The 21,591-nt window shown below is 36.0% G+C and overlaps 1 protein-coding gene across 1 annotated transcript; it reads right to left on the reverse strand.

Annotated features, from left to right (window-relative positions):
* Nucleotides 1-2,381: 2,381 nt before the first annotated feature.
* LOC145072611 (protein NRT1/ PTR FAMILY 5.14-like) lies at nt 2,382-19,091 on the reverse strand. Its single transcript, XM_079019061.1, has 5 exons — nt 18,789-19,091; nt 18,472-18,689; nt 7,659-8,095; nt 3,566-5,496; nt 2,382-2,527 (listed from the first exon to the last, which is right to left on the reverse strand). The coding sequence occupies exons 1-4, from the start codon at nt 18,916-18,918 to the stop codon at nt 4,551-4,553; spliced, it is 1,731 nt and encodes a 576-aa protein (XP_078875187.1). The 5' UTR covers nt 18,919-19,091; the 3' UTR covers nt 2,382-2,527; nt 3,566-4,550.
* Nucleotides 19,092-21,591: the final 2,500 nt, after the last annotated feature.

Raw genomic sequence — 21,591 nt, forward strand, 5'->3', positions numbered from 1 at the left:
ACCAATACCAAATGGATTCGGCTCGGTTTTCAGTTAAGGATTCATCCTTGCCTATATCATCACATTGCTAATAAATTATCAACGTATTAGTTTGAATTTCCCCCACCTTGCTATGCTAATTGATCCATCAAAATCATAAACAATCAAACTTTCTATCGAAAACGACTACATAATTGAAAATCACCAAAAACGGGTAACATGTAATAGGTCCGGTCGACCTACTTACCCGTACAACACATGGTGTCGTAGTGGACCAAATTGGGATAAAAAGACTTAAAATGTGGTCAAATACAGCCACATGCTGATCAATAAGAATCCTTGAGGGCGGGCTTTGTCGTTTTGATGTCATGGTTGCTTCTAAATATGGTTTTCGTGTAGAAAGTGCCAATTTTACGTTGTAAATATGATCTAGAGATGATTTATGGCATAAAACATTATCTAAAGTTATAAAGTTTTAGACCTTGTATATATCGATTAATTAATTACCGATGGAAACAAATCAAGTAGAGACTTTAAGCGGTAATAAACTGCTCAAAAGCAATGTTTTAAAAACCAGTTTGAACCGGGAACCGGAGACGAAAAGGGTCGGTTTTATGTCGATTTATATACTTGATCAGTCAGTTGAATTGGTATGATAGACCCGATAAAAAACCATTTGAATCAATTTATTGGATTTGGACAATTAGTTTTCGCTCAGCCTCTTAAAACAATCTATTTCCGAATGAATTGAACAATTTGATCGATCAAGTTATCCACAATGTACACAACTCGAATACCGACACACAACACTATACGACACGACTTTGATGCACACTTAGCACCCGTCCGACGTCGATCTTCTTAACTTAATACTTCTCAATTGTTGTGTTAATGGCTTTATGATATAGTTCATTATGATATATATATATATATATATATATATATATATATATATGTGTGTGTGTGTGTATGTGTGTGTGTTTCTGGATATATGCAGGAAAAATAAAAAATACATAAAAGTTTTGAAAATCGGATTAAATCGGCGATTGAAGTGGTTGAATTAGTTGAACTAGGATCTGATCGGTTCAACTAAAAGCCGGTTTTTAAAACTTTACTCAAAAGTGTAAAATCACAATTAAGAGGTATATATATATATATATATATATATATAGAGAGAGAGAGAGAGAGAGAGCTAGAGAGAGAGAGAGAGTTAGGTTCCGTTGAGATTAAAAATAAAATAGAGATCTTGAGATTTAACCACAACCATATATTTCACATCTGCCGCTCTAACCCTCCAGCGTACCAGCGTGGCAGGGCTGTTCTAATCATAAATGATTATATAGCGCCGTCCGCTCCTCTCTCCTCCGCCACTATCCCCACCACCAGAACCGCCATTGCCACCACCACTAACACCACCTCTGACACTAGTCGACCCCACCACTGTCACCTCCGTCACTTATACCACCGCCATCTCTGTCACAACCACCTCTTCTGCCACCAACTGTCATAATCATATATGATTACTTAGTCTGTGAACAACATATATGTATAATCATTTATGATTAGGCATATACGTATAAACATGTATACTCATATATGATTATACCTCTCTGCCATATAATCATTTATGATTAGGTATACCCCGCTGCTGTCGGTATGCTGAAGCGTTAGAGTGGCTAATGAGAAATATGTGACTGAGGTTGAATCTCTATATTTCTACATTTTTTTTAATCTCAAGTGAACTGTCCCCTATATATATATATATATATATATATATATATATATATATATATATATATATATATATATATATATATATATAGGGTTAGATTATAATGTGGATGGACAATTACTATGCGGACTTGTGGACTGTGCTATTCTATGAGAATTACTTCGAGAATAAGTTGTTTAGTAATGCGAATACGTTCAACCTTACAAAAATATCGTCATTTTCATGCATTCTCACTAAGTCTTATTTATTTTTGTTCTCACACATCGTTTTTCACTCATTTTCATTCTGACAAAATACAACTCAATAAATATTCTGACAATATTCTGACAAAATGAGAATAATAATAAAGAGTCTATAATAACCTTATAAACGATTTAATTAATAGGAATATGTGATAATGACAATCGTTATGTAAGATTGAACGTATTCATATTATCAAACAACATATTTTAGTTGTCATTATCACAGAATAACACTGTCCACACGTCCGGACAATAGATGTCAATTCACATTTGAACCTAGCTCTCTCTCTCTCTCTCTCTCTATATATATATATATATATATATATATATATATATATATATATATATATATATTAGGCAATGAGGCATCTTAGGGTTCCCCTCTTAGGTGTAACACCAAAATTTTGAAACAAATTTTCACATTTTCAAAACATACTTTCATTCATAAATATTATAATAATGTCATTGTATCACATATCAATCCATAGAAACACAACCCCAAGATCATAATGTATAAAAGCTCCTCATGTGTGTACTGATCATGCCGGCGCCTTCCCGTGATCCTCACTGGTACCTGAAACACACAACATAACACTGTAAGCATAAATGCTTAGTGAGTTCCTCAAAATACCACATATGACACATAATAGCCACTTGAGCCTATAACTCTGTGGACCCTCTAATCCTAACTCTATGGACCCTCTGGTCCTAACTCTGTGAACCTTCCGGTTCTAACTCTATAACTTTGGAACATACACGACATTAATCACATAGAAATAATGCAGTGTATCACAATCGCATAAATAACATACAAGATACTCTGTCATATAACTCTAATTACCACTCTAGGTAAAGTATAGTGAGAAGACTCACCTCGGGTAACTCGGTAAATCTCGAACTCGGTAAAATCTGGTCTAGACCCCGCCTAATCACATGGAATAAGCACTCTAATCAATACAACCCTCAAGGCTAGACTAATCCCTCTCTTCACTCTCAGAAGGGTAAAAGACCATTTTACCCCTCTCATGGCTCAAAGTCCCTAACATTGACCAAACCCTAAAAGTCAACAAAAATCAACGATCAAACTTTGACCAGACTCGTCGAGTGCACTCATGTGACTCGGCGAGTACGTGCATGTCCTCTTCGCCCCTGGTCCTCACTCGACTCGCTGAGTCAACCCTACACTCAACGGGTTATCACAGGCTGCGAATCGCGGGGCAACCCAACTCGACTCGTCGAGCCCCTTATGGACTCGGCGAGTTCCTCCCATGAAAACACTCAAACGATCTCTTAAGGTCAGATATGCTTCACCAACCAGTAGATCTAACCTTCTAACACTCGAAATTCATGTAAAGGCTCAAACTTTACTTTCATGCAATGCTTATAAGACCAAAAACAGAGAAAAAACCTTTAAAATGGGGTTCTACTCTCAAGGCTCACATGAAACCTCATAAAGATGGAAGCTTGGGACCTTTTGGACCTCTCAAGGTCCAGATCTATCATCTATACCCAAAGGGACCTCATATGCTTCACAATCTAACTCAAAATTGTGCAAAGGAAACCCTAGATTCAAGGAATCTATCAAATACACGAGATGGGAAGGGACTTGTACCTCAAAACGTGAATCTCAGCGTGAACAACATAGATCCAAGCTTCACAATCGATCTAGCTTCGATTTTCCCACTCCTTCTTGCAAGATAACACCAAAGGATGAAGAGTTAGCCTCCAAATTGCTCTCTAAGCTCTCTTTGCTCTCTAGGGTTTTCATAGGGGAGTAGTGACCGCAAATGACGGCCATAAGGGCCTTTAAATAGGGCTCAGGCCCTAAGATTTAGGGCTTCACTTTACAGTGCGGACTCGCCGAGTCCACTCATCGACTCGTCGAGTCCGGTCATTAATCCAAGCAAGAAATCGTGATCCTACTCGACGAGTCTGAGCGCCTACTCGTCGAGTCCCTCCCTAAAACTCAAGATAAATACTTAAAATAAGATACCTGGGAATCCGAATGTTACATTAGACATGTTGGACTTTTAGTTTCAATTTAGAAAGTAATCAATGAGATACATTTTTGTAAATCATGAATTTTTTTTAACTATTGATATACTTTTACGACGGTTAATTATGTGTGTCATAAATCATAAATCATAAATCATGACAGCTGTTTATGACGGACATTTTAGTGCGTTGTAGTTCCGCTGTGATTAAAATCCTTTTTTCTAGTAGTAATATATATAAGTTGGAGAAGATTCTGTTCCATTCTTTATTGAATTAGGAAACGTGGTGATATTGAACTAATCACCATTTAATTAAGAGCTTTTAGCTAAAGTAAGAATAGCTTAATAAGAACTCTCCCGAAAGTAGGAATATATACCTTAATCTTGGTTATATAAAAAGTAATTTATTTGAATAGAAATGTTTATGTTTAATAAGCTATATACAAGCGTTTATTATTTACTTAACATGGAATAAAAATGTTTATCTATTATTTAAAGCATACTTACGCGTCTTCCTGTAATTGTTTCAGCTCCATTTGTGACGACTAGTAAGTACAAATAATATTCTTTTTTACCTGAAAATACTACAACGAATAACATGATTCAAAATAGAGTATCAAACACAAAAGAAACTTGACGTGATAACAAAACAAGAAAACGTTTCCTCCTATAACTGTTCCCAGTAGTAGCATGATCAGTGCTTTCACTTAGTTGCAAGTTACCATGAGCAGAGTGGCGTTCCTGTTCAGTCTCCTTGTAGAAACATTTCGCAATGCAATAGTAGATTATCAAGTTAACCGAGCATAGATAAACCAAAAGTCGATAATACTTGTCCAGACGAGTACCATTGTTGACATCGTATCCAAACCACCCTTGGGTTTTGAGTATTAAAATGAGAAAAGTGTTAACCAATATTCCAAGGCACATCACAACTTCCATATACTCCTCACGGTAACTCTTGATGGGTTCTTCTATTTGTGACTTAAAAAAGTTTAACGACCCTTCCTCAGCAAGCCATTCCATGCATCCAAGGATGCTGAATTGAGGCACTAACCAAAGAAAACTAATGGACGTGTCATCATCATCATCACCCTGCTCGATGACTGCTTTCAACCTGGAAACCTCTAATCTCCATGCACAAACGCAAGATATGACAGAACAAAACATTCCAACACCAATTTTAAGCTTCTCATTTTTGGAGAAAGGAGTCCAACTATATATAATTAGGATAGCGAAGCCTGAAATATCTTGAATCACATCGAACATCTGGGCGGGAATTTCCTCATTACCTTTAAGATTGCTGAATTGTTCAATATAGAAAGTACTCCCGGCTGCTGATACTAAGGAGACCACGATTAACGTTCCCCACATGGGAAACATCCTTAAGAGGCTTCGTACCACCTTTATATCCTCTTTGTAAGAACTATTTCCTCTGTATTTTTTCCCATTTGTATCTAAATGCGGTGGAGATCTATTTAGTGCAATCCCATCATTTTCTTGCCTTCTAGTTTCTGGTAGTCTTTCTTGTTCTGAACTATTCATGGAACATCTACATCAAAATGTGGAATTTAGATTCTTTTGCAAGTAAGAAATTTATTGACAATGTGAACAGACCCATGAAATAACTCTGGTTTGATGTCTCAAATTGGCTTTGAAATTACTTTTTTTAACGAAAAAGCACATACACCCTTTAACCCACCTTTGTCCACAAAAGGACTTTGAACCCTCAAAACCATTAAGGGAGGAATACATTTCCTACACACCTTGATACTGGTAGAAATAATTACTTAAAAATGCTCTGTGTTAGGAGGTGATTACTGTACGTATGATAGTTGAATGCCAATAATTACGACAAAGTATTAATTAAAAATGGAACAATATGATATTTCAATTTTCACTACTAGAATACGTTCCTGCGAAAATTTCCAAGGAATGCCAATAATACACGGGTTATTTTTGACCAAAAACCGAACCCAAACCAAATTAGTTCGGTTTTCAAAAACTTAAACCGAACCCAAACCCAAACCCAAACCAATGTGTTCCGTTTTTTGGTTTTCGGTTTCTAATCGATTCTGTTTCGGTTTATTGGTTTTAAAACCGCATAACCTTCAACCAAGCCCAAGTTCTATACACAGATGAAAATATTTATATAACTGATATGGAGATGGCAGCTTCTGTGTTTGAAGTGATGTGGGTAGGGCTATGAATGAACTAAACGTTCAGTGAACTGCTCATGAATTGTTCAACGAGAATTTCCGTTTATTTTTGTTTATTTAATAAATGAACAAACATGAACATAAATTTTCGTTCGTTCGTTAAACGAACGAACATGAACAATGGACTCGTTCGTTCAATTATGTTCGTTCACGAACGTTTATATTGTTCGTTTGCATTCGTTTATGTTTGTTCATATAAGTTCCTTTTATGTTTATGTATGCTTAATTGTGTTTGATTACATTAGAATATTATATTTTCATTTATGTTCATATATGTTCAATTATGTTTGCTCCTTTATGTTCGTTTGTTGATGTCAGTTTAGCATGTCCAGGAACATAAACGAACGAACATGAACAATCTAATTTATTAAACAAACGAATATGAGCAAGCCCTCATTCGTGTTCATTTATCTATTCATGTTCGTTTATTTGTTCGACTAACTTAAACGAACGAACATGAGCAAGCCCTCATTCGTGTTCGTTTACAGCCATGGATGTGGGACGAGTATAACCGATATCAAATGCGTACCAATTAGAAAGAGGAAGCGTATAGCAATTTTTCTATCTTTCCAGCAATGTGGGATCGGGAGTTTGGCTTGAAATCAAAAATGAAAACAAACGACAACGAGAAAACTCGAACACACAACCTCGCTTTTGATTGTCAATCGCCATTACCACCAAACCAACCCTGTTTATGGTTATCTAATACTTTTTTAAATGGCAAACTAATATACTTTTAATTACCACCTATGTCTCAATTGAGACTTGAACTCATGACTATAATTCCGAAACCGAACGCATTATTTCGGTTTTTTAAAAAGCTCATACCAAAACTGTCGGTTTCTCTTTCGGTTTCAGTTTTGATTTTGTCGGGTTTTTTCGGTTTTTCAGTTTCCGTGCTCGGTTTTGCTCAACCCTACTTATATTAACTATCTTACCATTTTTGTTATATTAAATGCAAGGTATATATATTATGTCATCAGGGTAGTTATTTTGTATTAGATTTTTTTTCAGCATTTTGAGTAGTAAAAATCTGGATACTTTCATGTAATTTTTGGTTTTTTTTAGTGCTGCAGGTTTTCTTGGAAATACCTACGAAAACCTAGGAAAATTAATTTGTTACAAAAATGTGACCAAAACAAAATGTCACAAAAAAAAACTGGTCATATATATAGAGATTCCCTCCAAAATCAATGCATCGGAAAGGCGTTTCATTCCTCTGCTGGGAAAAGTTTTTCCTTTCCTTGGAAATCTTCCCAGCACACCATGTGTGGGAAACTCATTGGTACCTCGTACAAAAGACTTTTCTCAGAAATATATGGAAAATTCTTTAGAAAATTTCTGGGTAATGCTTTGTTAGAAGGGTTTTTCCGAAAATATGAAATCGCTGGGAAATCCTTAGGAAAAGTCTATTTTCGAGAAATTTCCTAGGAACTACCACCTTTTTCTGGTAATGAAAATTAAAGATGAGAGGATGAACAACTTAAGATATTACCTTGACTTGGACTTGAGTAGCTTTTGTACTTTGGCACGAAACACTCTGAAGAATATTTCAACGGGTCTTTGAGTTAACTCACGTTGATGATACACCTTATGTCCTGTACAAAAAATAATCAAGGCTGCTATCATGGAAATAAGACAAATCAAGAATGTAGTTCTCCAGGTTGGTTGAACGCCCCCAAAAGCGTCTGGGGCAACCCACAATATTGAAGCAATCGCACCAAATGCATGTGCTATGCGCCACCAGATTGTTCCACGTGTAAGAGAACGTTTTTTAGTTCGATCTGCTGATGTATCAATTCCATCTACCAAATCAATAAGTACGTGTTTTAAAATAGCGTCCCCTGATTTTCCAAGAGCCTGGAGAACCAACGCCACGACAATAAGCCATGTCACATCATAAGGATTGAATATCCATAAAATCAATACACCCTGTCGCAATAGACATATATGTTAAAAATATACCATAAATTTCATGGAAACACTAACAAGATTTAGATTACACTAAAGAAACGACGTAGGAAAAAACTCAGCAATGACAAACTACATGTTGTAAAGGGAAAAACCAACTCTTTTGTGAACAGTTTTTGTAGAAACTTGTTGCAAACTTATAATTAGGGTTTAGATTGATTAAGACAGCTCGAATGATAGCATCAAAACAAAGCTTATTTCCATTACCTATAATCAATGTTTGCCCTGGTGCGAAGGAAACAATGATCAACTCTCCATGTCAATATGTTAGCTGTAATATGGATATGTTACAAGTATATAAGCTAGACTTAGCAAAGGTTTATGGGGTTATTCATGAGTAGAGAAAGCATTTAATGAAGTGTTGAGTTTTTTTTTTTTTTTTTTTTTTGGGTGCGGTGGAATCCAAAACCGGATTATTAAAGCATTTATTGGTGCGTCTTCCGTATAACAATAGTATAAGCCATTAAAAACGCATTATTGATGCACTAGTTGAGAACCGCACCATTAAAGACCATAAAAACCACACCATTTTTTTTTTTAGAAAAAACAAATACCATTAAAATGGGCACTCTCATAGCAAGAAGCTACAAAGAGACCAAGTACAAACATGAAAAGGAAACAGGAACAAAAGAGCAAACATGAAAATTAAGATGAAAAATGAGTGAAAGGCGAAACGCTCCATTCAACCCAATTTCCACACCTAATGCCACCTCGATGCTTGCACCATATGTACGAGAGCGAAATTATATTATCAACGATTTTTGGAGGATTTAACCCAATATGTTTGAAAATCTTGTCATTCCTGGATAGCCAAATGTTCCAAACAAGGCAATAGAACACCGTGATTAAGATCTCCTTTTTCTTAGGACAGTTTCCCCAAGTAGTCGCGAAGTCAATGAATTCTCTAACACTTGAGAACATAATGTCATCCAATCCACACCATTTGAATATCCAATGTTGCACCATAGAGTGCTGGAGGTATTTATCCCCCTTACAGCCAAGGTTTCAGCCACCGGTATTCTACCTAACACCGACCTCCATATAAAACATCGCACCTTCAGAGGAATTATCTTTGACCACCAAATTGCCGCCCCTTTAAAAGGATTCAGTTTAGACTCCAATAATTTCCTCATTGAATTCACAGTATATTCACCACTAGGATTAAGAGAAAAACTGAACCCAAATTTGGATTTTTGCTCGGTATTCAGGTTACCAATATCCGTATATAGCTGTAGCAGTTCACTTAATTCTTCTGAACCAGTTGGTTCAAATCTCCACATCCATGAAAAGCCATTGCCAGAAATTCTATCTCCTAATAAACAGTGTTTAACTGTTTCGATTGAATATAAGTGAGGGAATTTGAGATGAAATGGAATGTTACTGCACCAAGAATCTTTCCAGAATAAGATGTTGACATCCGAACCTGGGGTAAGGGCAAAAATATCCTTACAATCAATATGCATACTATCAAGAGCTCTAACAGCCTTGGAAATATTGCACCATACTCCATTTGATGTTTTTCTCGCGATGTACGATGCCGGTTTGTTGTACAAATTGTGAATGCTCACGATAACACTTTTCCATAAACTTCCTTTGTCATTCATAATTCTCCACCGCCATTTGATTAACAGGGCAATGTTTTGAGTGAATAACGAACCAACACCTAAACCCCCTTCCGATTTTGGCACAATAACTTTAGACCACTCAACCCAGTGAATTTTCTTTTTAAGCTCACTGCCTCCCCATAAGAATCTCCTTCTGATCTTATCAAGTTGCTCAATGATTCCCACGGGAGCTTTAAAGAGAGACATGTAATATGTAGGGAGGTTGTCAACACTCAAAAACAACACTATTTAATTTTTCATTTTCCCCTAAAAATTTAATTCTATTTTTTTTTTCATCTCCCTCCCAAATCTTCTCTTTTGGTTCCAAAACTTTCAAATTATAGCATTGTTGTTTGTTTGTTAGTGGTCTACTCATCCAAGAAAGAATTATACTTCCGTCCTTGTGATTCTCCCATCCTCTAAATGATGGCAACTTAGTAAGTTCCTCCCTCTTGTTTTTAAGTCTTGCCAATGATACCACTTTTTTTATTTTATTTTATTTTATTTTATTATTATTTGTTTTGAATTATAGTGGTGGTTATGGGTTTAAGGTGAAGATGACGATTAATGAAGGTGGCAATGGCTTTTTTTTGTGTGGCTATAATAGGTGGATGTTCCTCCATCTTGTATTTAAATCTTTACCATCAATTGTTTGACTATTTTGTAGGAATCTTTTTTGGTGTGGTTTTGCTTATTATTTTTGGTGCGGTTTTGACTATTTTTGGTGCAATTTTGAAACCGTGCCATTAGATATAAGTGTTTTTTTGCTATATTTGTTGGTGCAGTTCAATACCACCACCAAATAAACAATTTAACCGCATCATCAAATGATGTACACTGCATCATCAAATGATGTACACTGGTGGTGATGCTTTTCACGTTAAGATGGCAGTGGTTTTTTGGTTAACGAAGGTGGCAATGGATTTTTTGTGGCTGTAACAAGCGTATGTTCCAGTCGTGTGGGTGGCTGAAAAAAGGTGGTGCGACTACGCAGTTTTCTGGTAGTGGTGAAGATGGTGGTTGGCGGTGGTTTGGGTGGCAGCTAGGTATTCGACAATATGGTGATGTAGAGGGTCTCGGGCGTGCTAAGGAAAGACTTCACTTGTTCGAAGCAAACCTACTTTAAGAAGGTTCCTTTGATGCTGCCATTGATTGTTGTGATGTCTTCCATACAACTTCTCCGTTTTTTTTTTCACTTTAGTAGTAGATCCATATGTTTTGTTTGGTTACATGAGCTTAAACTAAATGACATGTTTAAAGTTTACCAGATACCCAAGTACTTCACTCTTTTTTTTTCAGAAAGAATTGGTTGAAACCTCTTAAAGTTGTAGTTATAATAAGAAATGGTTTTCGATCCATAGTTTTGCAAGGAAGATGATGATGTTCAACGGTTGGGTTTTTATTTAATGGTGTGGTTCTGGTTATTTTTCAGGAATCCTTTTTGGTGCAATTTTTTTAACACCCGCAACTTCGGGCTAAGATATAATGATAATATAAATCATCAATAAGGATTTTCATTAGTCGTGCGCGTTGTAGACTACATATTATAAAGCCATTTTAGTGATTTACCGATAATCAACGAAATGACAATCTTGATTTAAGATTATTTAGGACAAATAATCTTGAAGGAAAATGTAGGAGTTGCGATATGAATCTGGTACACATAAAACACACTCAAATGCGACTTCATATACAAAAGTTATAGACTTCTGAAGTTTCACGACCAGTAAGTATATCGTAAATGGTAAATTGGAGATAGGTTGCTTATTAGCCTACGTAATCTAAACAAAAGTCGTAGTAGTCGTAAAACTGAGAGCGTACATATAAAGAACACCCAAATCTGACTTTGTGAGAGGAAGTAATGATTTTGCTAAATTTTAGTGCAACAATGTACAACACTGATATCGACATTTAGATCGGTTGATTGTTAGCCGGAACAATCTAAACGAGAATCGAAGATCTCGTTAATAGGAACCCGACAATATAAAGATAGTCGAGAACGGATATCATATGAGAAAGTTATGATTTTTACAAGGACTTTAACAGTCTAATTCTATTAAAAATAAAGTCAAAATTAGCCGACATAGTCTAAATGAAAAGTGTTGATCTCATCGTATGAGCAAATTATGAATTTTCTAAGAAAACGCGAAAAATTCGCGCTCAACCGCGCACACAGACAGAATGTGCGGCGCGCACTGCCACACCACCCAAAATGCGACACGTGGCACCATGTAGAGAATAAGACGTCACCCTTGTCCGACCAGATGCACGGTGCACACCTTATCTATGCGCAACACACATACTTTTCAAGCCTATATAAACCCTCAGAAATCAACTCATTTATCATCCCAACTCCAGCCAAATCCTCTAGAGCTCTTTTCACTCCTTAGTATCGATACTCCCGATTTCCCAACTCCTTTAACAAAGCCCTACGGTGTTAGATAGTCGGTGAATAGAAGCTTCCGGATCAGAGTTATGCCCACATTATATTTTATAGTAGTTAGTGTACTGCATGTGGTTAACTGGCACACTAATAGTGATTATAAAGAGTGATAATGGGAATCTTGAAAATTATCATTGATTAATAGAGCGCGTGTGGTTAAATGACACATTAAAATGAGATGATAAATGACATTGAGAGTGTCAAGCTAATTTGTATGGTTATTCACATCTTGTGTGTGATCATCGGTATCCCAGTCACAATGGAAGATCATAATCTGAGATTAAACATGCCATTAAATAGTATCAATGAATCTCAAAAGATCTAGGAATTTCACTTAACTTAATTTCCTTAAGATTTCATTTTTCAATGTTATTTACCTACCTTTATAAAATTTACAATTAGATCACGACATCTCTTTTCTATGTTGTGAAATTTTTAATTGGATCCTAGCCTTAATATTTCATTTTGGGTTGTTATATTAAGAAATATTCTTGTCTGATTAAAACTACCTTACTTTTACGGATGTCTACTCCAAATGATGTTTCTGGTTCCTCCTCTTCTTCCAATCAAAACTTCTCGTTGCTAAACATCTACTCAAGGGTGACATTGGATGGCACCAACTATAATGACTGGATGCGCAATATCAAGATGACCCTTCGTTTCGAGGACAAGGAGTACATCCTTGAGAAAGAGTTCAATGAGATTGAAGAAGAGAAGGTCACTCCTAAAGAACTGACTGCCTACAAGAACCACTAAAATGATGCAACAAAAGTTGCTTGCATCATAGTGGCCACCATGACTCCTGATTTTGCAGAGATACTATGAGGATTACTGGTCGTATAGGATAAACAAGGACCTTATGGAAAGTACCATAAACAAGATCGTCAAGAAAAGTATGAAGTGGTAAAGTCCCTCATAGAAAGCAAGATGAAAGGGTGAGAATCTGTTAGCAACCACGTGTAAAGAATGCAATGATACATGAATCGCCTTGTCAAGCTTAATGTGAATTTTGATGAGGAGTTGGCTATTGACATAGTCTTGAACTCCTTACCAAGTTTTTATGATCAGTTCATCTTGACCTATCATATGAAAAATAATAAGACCACTTTGTCTCAATTGCACAACCTCCTACGAACAACTGAAGCAAGGATGAAAGGAAAAAGTGTTGCCTCCACTCCTGCTAGTGCTCCCGTTATGGCCACTGGTCAAGGGAAAAGGAAAAAGAGGAAAGGTTCACCAAAGCAAAACTAGAAGATAAAGTATCAAGTTGGGTGGTCAAGCAATGGACCCTAAGGTAAATCCAGTTCTGATGCTACCCCTGTCTATGATCCCAAAGAGGCCACTTGCTTTTACTGCAACGACAAAGGGCATTGGAAACAAAGCTGCCTAAAGTATTTGCAAGACATTAAATATGGCAAAGTGAAGCTGACTTCTGTAGGTATATACACTCTCTTATCTAATAATTGATCATATGCTCGTTCTTGGGTCCTGGATACAGGATGTGGATTTCACATTTGTTCTGATTTGCAGGGGCTAAGAAGAAGTGAGGACGTGCAGGATTGTAGAATAAACTTGATCATGGGGAATATGCAATCTTCACCTGTCACCAAGATTGGAGTTTATAGTCTATTGATTAGTGATGAAGTTATTTTAGATTTATTAAATTGTTGCTATCGTCAGAAATGACACGAAACATTGTTTCTTCTAATGCATTGTTTAAACAACATTTTAGATATTCTTTGAATGATGAGAATGGTTCAATTGCTGCATATAAAAATGGTATTTTTTTTGAAACTTTACTTTGTGATGGTGTGTATGAAACTGTGATGTGTGTAGATAATTTAGGCAATAATATATTTCAGATTGATTCGTCTAATGGTATAGCCAAAACGTTCTTGTGGCATTGTCGTCTTCGACACATTAACAAGAAATGCATCACCCAACTCCAAAAGGATGGAGTGTTGGAATCATTTGACCAAAGGTCCGATGATGCATGTGAATCTTGTCTTTTGGATAAGATGACAAAATCACCTTTCACTGGATCTTGTGAAAGAGGTGAAGGTTTGTTGGACCTCATACACACAGATGTGTGTGGTCCCTTTAGATCCACCATAAGGGATGCTAATCGATTCTATGTGAATTTTATTGATTATTATAGCAGATATAGTTATATCTACTTAATCAAGCATAAGTCAGAAACATCTGAAAGGTTCAAAGAGTTTAAACAAAAAGTCGAGAATCAATTGGTCACGAAGATAAAGATGCTTAAATCCGATAGAGGTGGTGAGTATCTTAGTATCCAGTTCCACGACTACCTCAAGGAATGTGGAATAGCTTCATAATTGACACCTCCTATCCTAGGACACCATAACTTAATGGTGTAGCTGAGAGGCGCAATCGAACATTGTTAGACATGGTTCGTTCCATGATGAGTCGAGCTTCTCTTCTAATTTCATTATGGGTATGCCTTAGAGACTACCACCCATATTCTTAATCTTGTCCCAACTAAGAAGGTTTCCAAAACACCTCACGGGATGTGGACAGGGAAGGGTCCCTCGTTATCACATATCAATGTTTGGGGTTTTGAAGCTTTCGTTAGATGAGAGACTCTTGAGAAGCTTGAACCTCGAAGCGAGATATGTAGTTTAATCGGCTACCCACAAAATTCATTTGGATATTTGTTCTAAGACCTAGTGAGAACGTGCCCTTTCTAGCAAGAATGGGAGTTTTTTGCGAGAGAGAGCTCATATGCAAAGAGGACAGTGGGAGTACCATTGATATTGAAGAGATTCAGGAATATAACGATGAAGGAACTCTGAAGATGTTAGGGTTCAACCAGAGGAAGAAATTCCAATTGAACCAGTTGACAAGTCATTACCTCTTAGGCTTTCCAATAGAGTTAGCATGCCACCTACGCTTTATGGTTTCCATATTACTACAGATGGTGATATGTTTATCAGTGATAGTACACTGGTAAATTTTGATGAATCGGCTAACTACAAGGAAGCAACGGCAGGCCCTGAGGCAACCAAATGCAAGAGGCAATGGACAACGAGATCAAGTCCATGTATGACAACCAAGTTTGGAATTTGGTTGATAATATACCAGGTCGTAAGACAGTTGGGTGTAAATGGATCTTCAAGAAGAAGATCGACATGGATGGAAAGGTAGACACTTTCAAGGCTCGACTGGTTGCAAAGGACCTTACATAAATCCGAGGGTTGACTATGATTAGACCTTCTCACCAGTGGCTACGATACAATATATTTGGATAATGCTCGACATAGCTGCATTTCATGGCTATGAAATTTGGCAGATGGATGTCAAAATCGCTTTCCATAATGGGAAGTTGGTTGGGGATGTTTACATGAGTCAACCAGAGGGTTTTGTTGATGCACATTTTCCCAATAGAGTGTGCAAGCTTGAGAAATCCATCAATGGATTGAAACAGGCGTCTCACAGATGGAATCTTTGCTTCGACGAGAAAGTCATGGAATTTGGTTTCTCTAGAAGTGAAGATGAGTCCTGTGTATATGTCAAAGCTAGTGGGAGTATAGTAATCTTCCTGGTGTTGTATGTTGATTACTTACTTCTTATATGAAACAACATTCCAACTTTGCAAGAGGTTAAGTCTTGGATTGGAAAGTGTTTCACTATGAAGGATCTAGGAGAAGCTGCTTATATTTTGGGGATAAGAATTCTAAGAGACACGAGTAAAAGACTAATTGGACTTAGTCAGAGTACATACTTGGAAAAAATACTAAAACATTTTAGTATCGAGAATTCCAAGAAAGGAGAACTGCATATATAGAGTAATACTAAACATAGTAAGACTCAGAGCCCGAGTACCGATGTAGAGATAGTAGAAATGAGTAGAGTTCCATATGCTTCCGCCATTGGATCTATCATGTATTCTATGCCACATACTCGCACTGATGTGGCCTTTGCTTTGAGCATGGTCAATTGTTATCAGAGAAATCCAAGTAGAGCTCATTGGATAGAAGTTAAGAATATTCTTAAGTATCAGCAAAGAACTAAGGACTGAGTCCTAATACTTGGTGGCAGTGATACATTGAGAGTAACTGGGTATAGTGACGCCAACTTTCAAACAAACAGAGACAACTTCCATTCTCAATCTGGCTGGGTGTTTACCTTAAATGGAGGAGTGGTAACCTAGAAAAGTTCCAAACAAGAGACAATAGCTGATTCTACCTATGAATCAGAGTACATAGCGGTAAGCGAAGCATAAAAGGAGGCAATTTGGTTGAAGAACTTCATCAGAGACCTTGGAGTTGTGCTAGCCATCAAGGAGCCAATGAAAATTTTCTATGATAATGAAGGAGAAGTTGTCTTGACAAAGGAACCAAGAGATCATGGCAGATCAAGACATATCGACATAAAATACCATTTTATCAGACATAGTGTAGAAGAAGGTCACCTCGTAATGAAGAGGGTATCATCTGAAGAGAATCCTTCAGATCCCCTCACTAAGGGTCTGAGTAGGGTCAAACACATTCAGCATGCTAGGAGCATTGGTCTGAAAGATGATATTAGTTTTAGTAGTTAGATAATTAGTTTGAAACTTGTAACAAAGTAAATGTAATTGACTTTTGGTGATTAAATAATATATAATTATTTATGAGTTTGTTTACTAACTTTTGTCAATTGTTTAGTATTGAGTTTAATTTTTCATGTTTTACTTCCTAAATAACTCGATTATTCAAATTCCACAGTCGATCATATTTTTGGAAGTAAGTAGTGGCTTAAGACTGTCATGAATTAGATTGTAGATTGTGTAAAGAGTTTTTGACATAGCAATGGTATTGCTGCAATGTTCATGAGTACTTTGAAATGGAGATTTAAGTATTGGATTAACCCACGCTCAGAGAATTACTACATACAATTTATCACGAGTAATTCTGAGTTGATAATATCTTATAATCTTAAACAAAGATATATAAGTTGTGGTTTAGAAGTTAGTTGTGCATTGATAATATGTGTGTAAACGCTTTAGTAACTTGATGTTATAAAATATATTGTTGTGCATGATCTGATGAGTAAATAGTGCAAGCATATAAGTCAAAGTTTATTCGTTCCTTTTGCCTTAATGGGAAAAGAGATATATTTGGGCCCCTCGGTGATTTGGTGTTGACTTATAGTGTCGGGCCCGACCAAAATTAAATTGGTGTTCGATTAGAAGTTCTATGTCATTACAAATCAGAAATCAGGAACAAAGTATTGAACAATGAGATTGATTATGTTCCATGTATCATATCCGAATAATATCTTGTAGAACGGAGGATTATATGATTACTTATCTTAAGACACGTAACTGACTGGGTCAGAGTAGACAATGTGCTGATTAGTTTAGAAGTTATACCGGTAATTATAGTTACACACTTATCCAAGTGGGAGACTCTTGGATTAGGTGTCTAAGCTCATAACTATAATTTGTATAAATTTGAATCGATGGTAGCACAATCCTTTTGGGTTGCCCTCAAACCTAGCAATTAGACAAGAAATTTTTGAGAGAGAGATTGATTTATTATTTGATTAATTAATTGAAATATATAATTTATTTATTAATATATTATGAGAATGAAGATTGATTGTTCCATTAAAACATATTGTTACCACATTATACCAAAACATCATTTGGTGTGGTGTTTATTGTATTATAACACTGTTATTATGTGCCAATTTAACCATAAGAGCTTGTAACCTGACCCATACCCAACACTCTAAACCAACCAATTCTTACCATTAGTGGTTATCAAAATCTATTTAGTTCTCACAAATTACATTTTATTCTAAAAAACAAGTTTTTTTCTCAAAAAGTGCTGCTTTATAATATTTTTAAAATATACAATTGTTTTTCCAAAAAGTTTGGAAATAAAAGTGATTTTTTCTATAAAAAAAAAGGAGTGGTTTTTCAGATCAATGGTTGGGAATATAATAAAATTTTCAAAATTTCCCTAATAAAAAAGTTGTCAAGCTATGTTCTAGATAATTGAATTGCATACGAAAGGACCTGTTGTAGCCCAACTTGTCTCTAGCATGATGAAGATTCAAATTAAGTTACTCGAGACAAAGAAGTAGTGTACAAGTATGATAGGAGTGTGTAGGTGATCTGTCTCAACCAATTACCCACGAGCCATATTCCTATGGAGCTGTTTCGGGTTATGAGACTGAGTAAAGATTTTAAAATCAAAGGTAGGAATCTGCTGTAGGTAATTGGTCTCTTTTCTAGCAGTGTCCAATTATTTAACACACGAATTAGCTGCACTTACGCTGATATATGCAGTGTTTGAAAATAAAAGTGTTCGGAATCTTCCAACAAATGAATCAGCTGAGTGAGCCATGAATATCACGAAAAGTGATGATAAGGAGTCTTGGATGTTTGATAAAACCGCAGATCTCACAAAACCACCATCCATATTGTACGTAACATACCACATAATTACATTTGTAACCGCATGGTACGTTAAGGAACGACTAAAAACCAAACCTGCATGTACATAATATAAAATATAGTAGATCTTGAATGCAGAAACAAATACAAAAGGCATGATTATATAACACTAAATGGATTTAGAATTGAGGTTACCAATCACAAACAGGAGACGATGGTCATATATGAAATAGTAGTCTTTCAAGCAGAACGCCAGGACAAATATTGAAAGGACCAAGAAGCCCAGCAGAGTATAGGAAACAATGAATGGCACCCCGATGTCCATTGATTATTATCATCAACTAGCTTGCTTCTTGCCTACTTAAGTCGCCTTTCTTTAGTACTTAGATTTGTAATGGCATGCAGCATATGTAATTCTGCAGAGAATGGTTTCTAGATATCATCACAGTTTATGACCCCAGTCGTAATCGACTTTCAATCCCAAGTCTTTACATCTTGTCCTTGTCTACCAATGATATATATAACCATACTTAACCTTAACTTGAAGTCTATTATAAATATATATTTTTAAAGTTTCTAATAACGGTGATGTTGTAACATATAATAATAACAGTATTTTTTAGATTCTCTTAGCAGCAGTAATATAAGTAGTTAATCTTTCTGAAACTTGGTTCACAAAAATCCTAATATAAGCCTAAATGAGGCTTTGTCTTTAAGAAGAAGGGTAAACCTCAGATTTATTCTATAAACATTTATATATTTAATTTGTACTTGCAAAGAAAGAAGTTACGAGATAAATTCCTTTGCCACAATAATATGTTTACAGAAATTTAGAAATGTTCTTTCCTAAAGCAATTGCGAAACCTTATTGGGATAGGTGAATGCCAATATAATGTAATCAGCAATTAATATCCACCACTAACAACCAAAACTATCCTCATCAAAATAAAGTTGCAGCCACATGAAATGCACTTAATCATCTTTATGAAACCTTGGACCAGTGGAATAAAAATGGAGTTCAAATGAAATGCACATAATCATCTTTTTGGAGCAACTTTTATGCTGTTTTGCTTATGTCCTCGCATTCCTTATCCCTTCCTTTTTTTTTTGACCATTGGACTTATCTTTATGTCTTCTTAAATGATCAACAGCTTTCTGTTTAAATGCAACACTCTTAACTATGCTTATGGTGGGCCTCATTCTATGGTTTTTCTTTTGAGCATAAGATTGTATAAGAAAGAAAAGCACTCCTGCAACACTCTTAACATCCCCTCCTCATCACCAAAACTGAGCCTAATTGTTCAAAGGTATGAGCACAATTTTGATCAATTCACTGCTTCATCTAAATGTTATATTTGTTTGTTATGTAAAGGGGAATTATAGTAAAAGCAATTTTGACAATCAAGTGGCGTATAAATTGCCACTTGCCCATCGAATTTGTAAGGATACGGAAGCACTTTTGAAAATAATTGCCCAGGTAAAAGTAACTTTCAGAATCATACTTGAGACATGCGGATCTTTCATATGGGTTCCACAATTATGGTGACCGTTCTCGAAATGCGATTCAAAGGCAAGGGCTCTCCCCTTTTGGTAGTTGTGTTTAATGAAAGTTGGATGGTAAAAAGAAATTAAATCGTGTGTAATGTTGATGATTTTAGTGTGGTTATTATAAATATTGAGATAGCGTGGGTTCTTTTTACTCATCGAGACTGCAGACGTGTGGGTGGGTGTGGGGGGGGGGGGGGGGGGGGGGGGCAGCATCCCTAGCACTACTAGAAAACATGACATTTTCCTACAGAAAATAGCTACGGAATTGCTACGGATCGGCTACAGAATGGGATGCCCTAGTTTAGTAACAGAATAGCTACGGAATAGCTACGGAATCGCGTCCGTAGCTATTCCGTAGCTAATTAGCTATGGAATAGCTACGGATCCAAAATCCGTAGCTATTCTGTAGCTAATTAGCTACAGAATGGCTACGGAATACCTACGGATACTAATTACCTACGGATTAGCTACGGAGTATGTTTTCCGTTAGAATTCCGTAGCTAATCCGTAGCTAAGTAGCTACGGATTGGGTACGAATTTATCTTATTTTCGATTTTCTGAGCACCAAACGTCGTTTTTTTTCGCTTCGTTATTTTCACACCTCTACTATATATAATTATATATATTTTCACCAACTTGTAGCTATTAATATCGTTCATAAGGTCGTGTGCCCCTTCGGGATCAAGTACTCGTTTCACAGTTTAACATTGTGTTTTTCACCAACCTGTGATGGATTATGTTTGTATATGTATATTTATACACATGAATGAGTTGTGGTATATGTTTACGTGTATATGTGTATGTATACGTGTTTGTGAGATGTATGTGAACGTATTTATAAGCATTATAGTGTTAAACCACTAAACGGGTAATGGATCTCGTATGTGCACACAATTTTATGAATGATATTAATGACTATAAGTTGGTGAAAATATAAATAATCATGTATAATAGAGGTGTGAAAAATGGAGCGGAAAAAACGAAGTTTGATGCCCGAAAAATCAAAAATAAGAAAATTCCGTAGCTAATCCGTAGCTAATTAGCTACGGATTAGCTACGGACGTTTCTTATTTTCGATTTTTTGGGCACCAAACGTCGTTTTTTTCGCTTCGTTTTTTTCACACCTCTACTACACATGATTATCTATACTTTCACCTACTTGTATCTATTAATATCGTTCATAAAGTTGTGTGCCCCTTCGGGATCAAGTACTCGTTTCACTGTTTAACACTGTAATGCCTATACTTTTCACTACCTTGTGATAGATTATGTTTGTATATGTATATTTATATACATGAATGAGTTGTGGTATATGTGTACATGTATACATGCTTATGAGATGTATGTGTACGTATTCATAAGCATTATATTATTAAACCATTAAACGAGCAAATGGATCCCGTATGTGCACACGACTTTGTTAATGATATTAATAGCTATAAATTGGTGA

Source organism: Lactuca serriola, chromosome 9 (genome assembly GCF_051521515.1).
Source record: "Lactuca serriola cultivar US96UC23 chromosome 9, Lser_US96UC23_V15, whole genome shotgun sequence".
Taxonomy (NCBI): domain Eukaryota; kingdom Viridiplantae; phylum Streptophyta; class Magnoliopsida; order Asterales; family Asteraceae; genus Lactuca; species Lactuca serriola.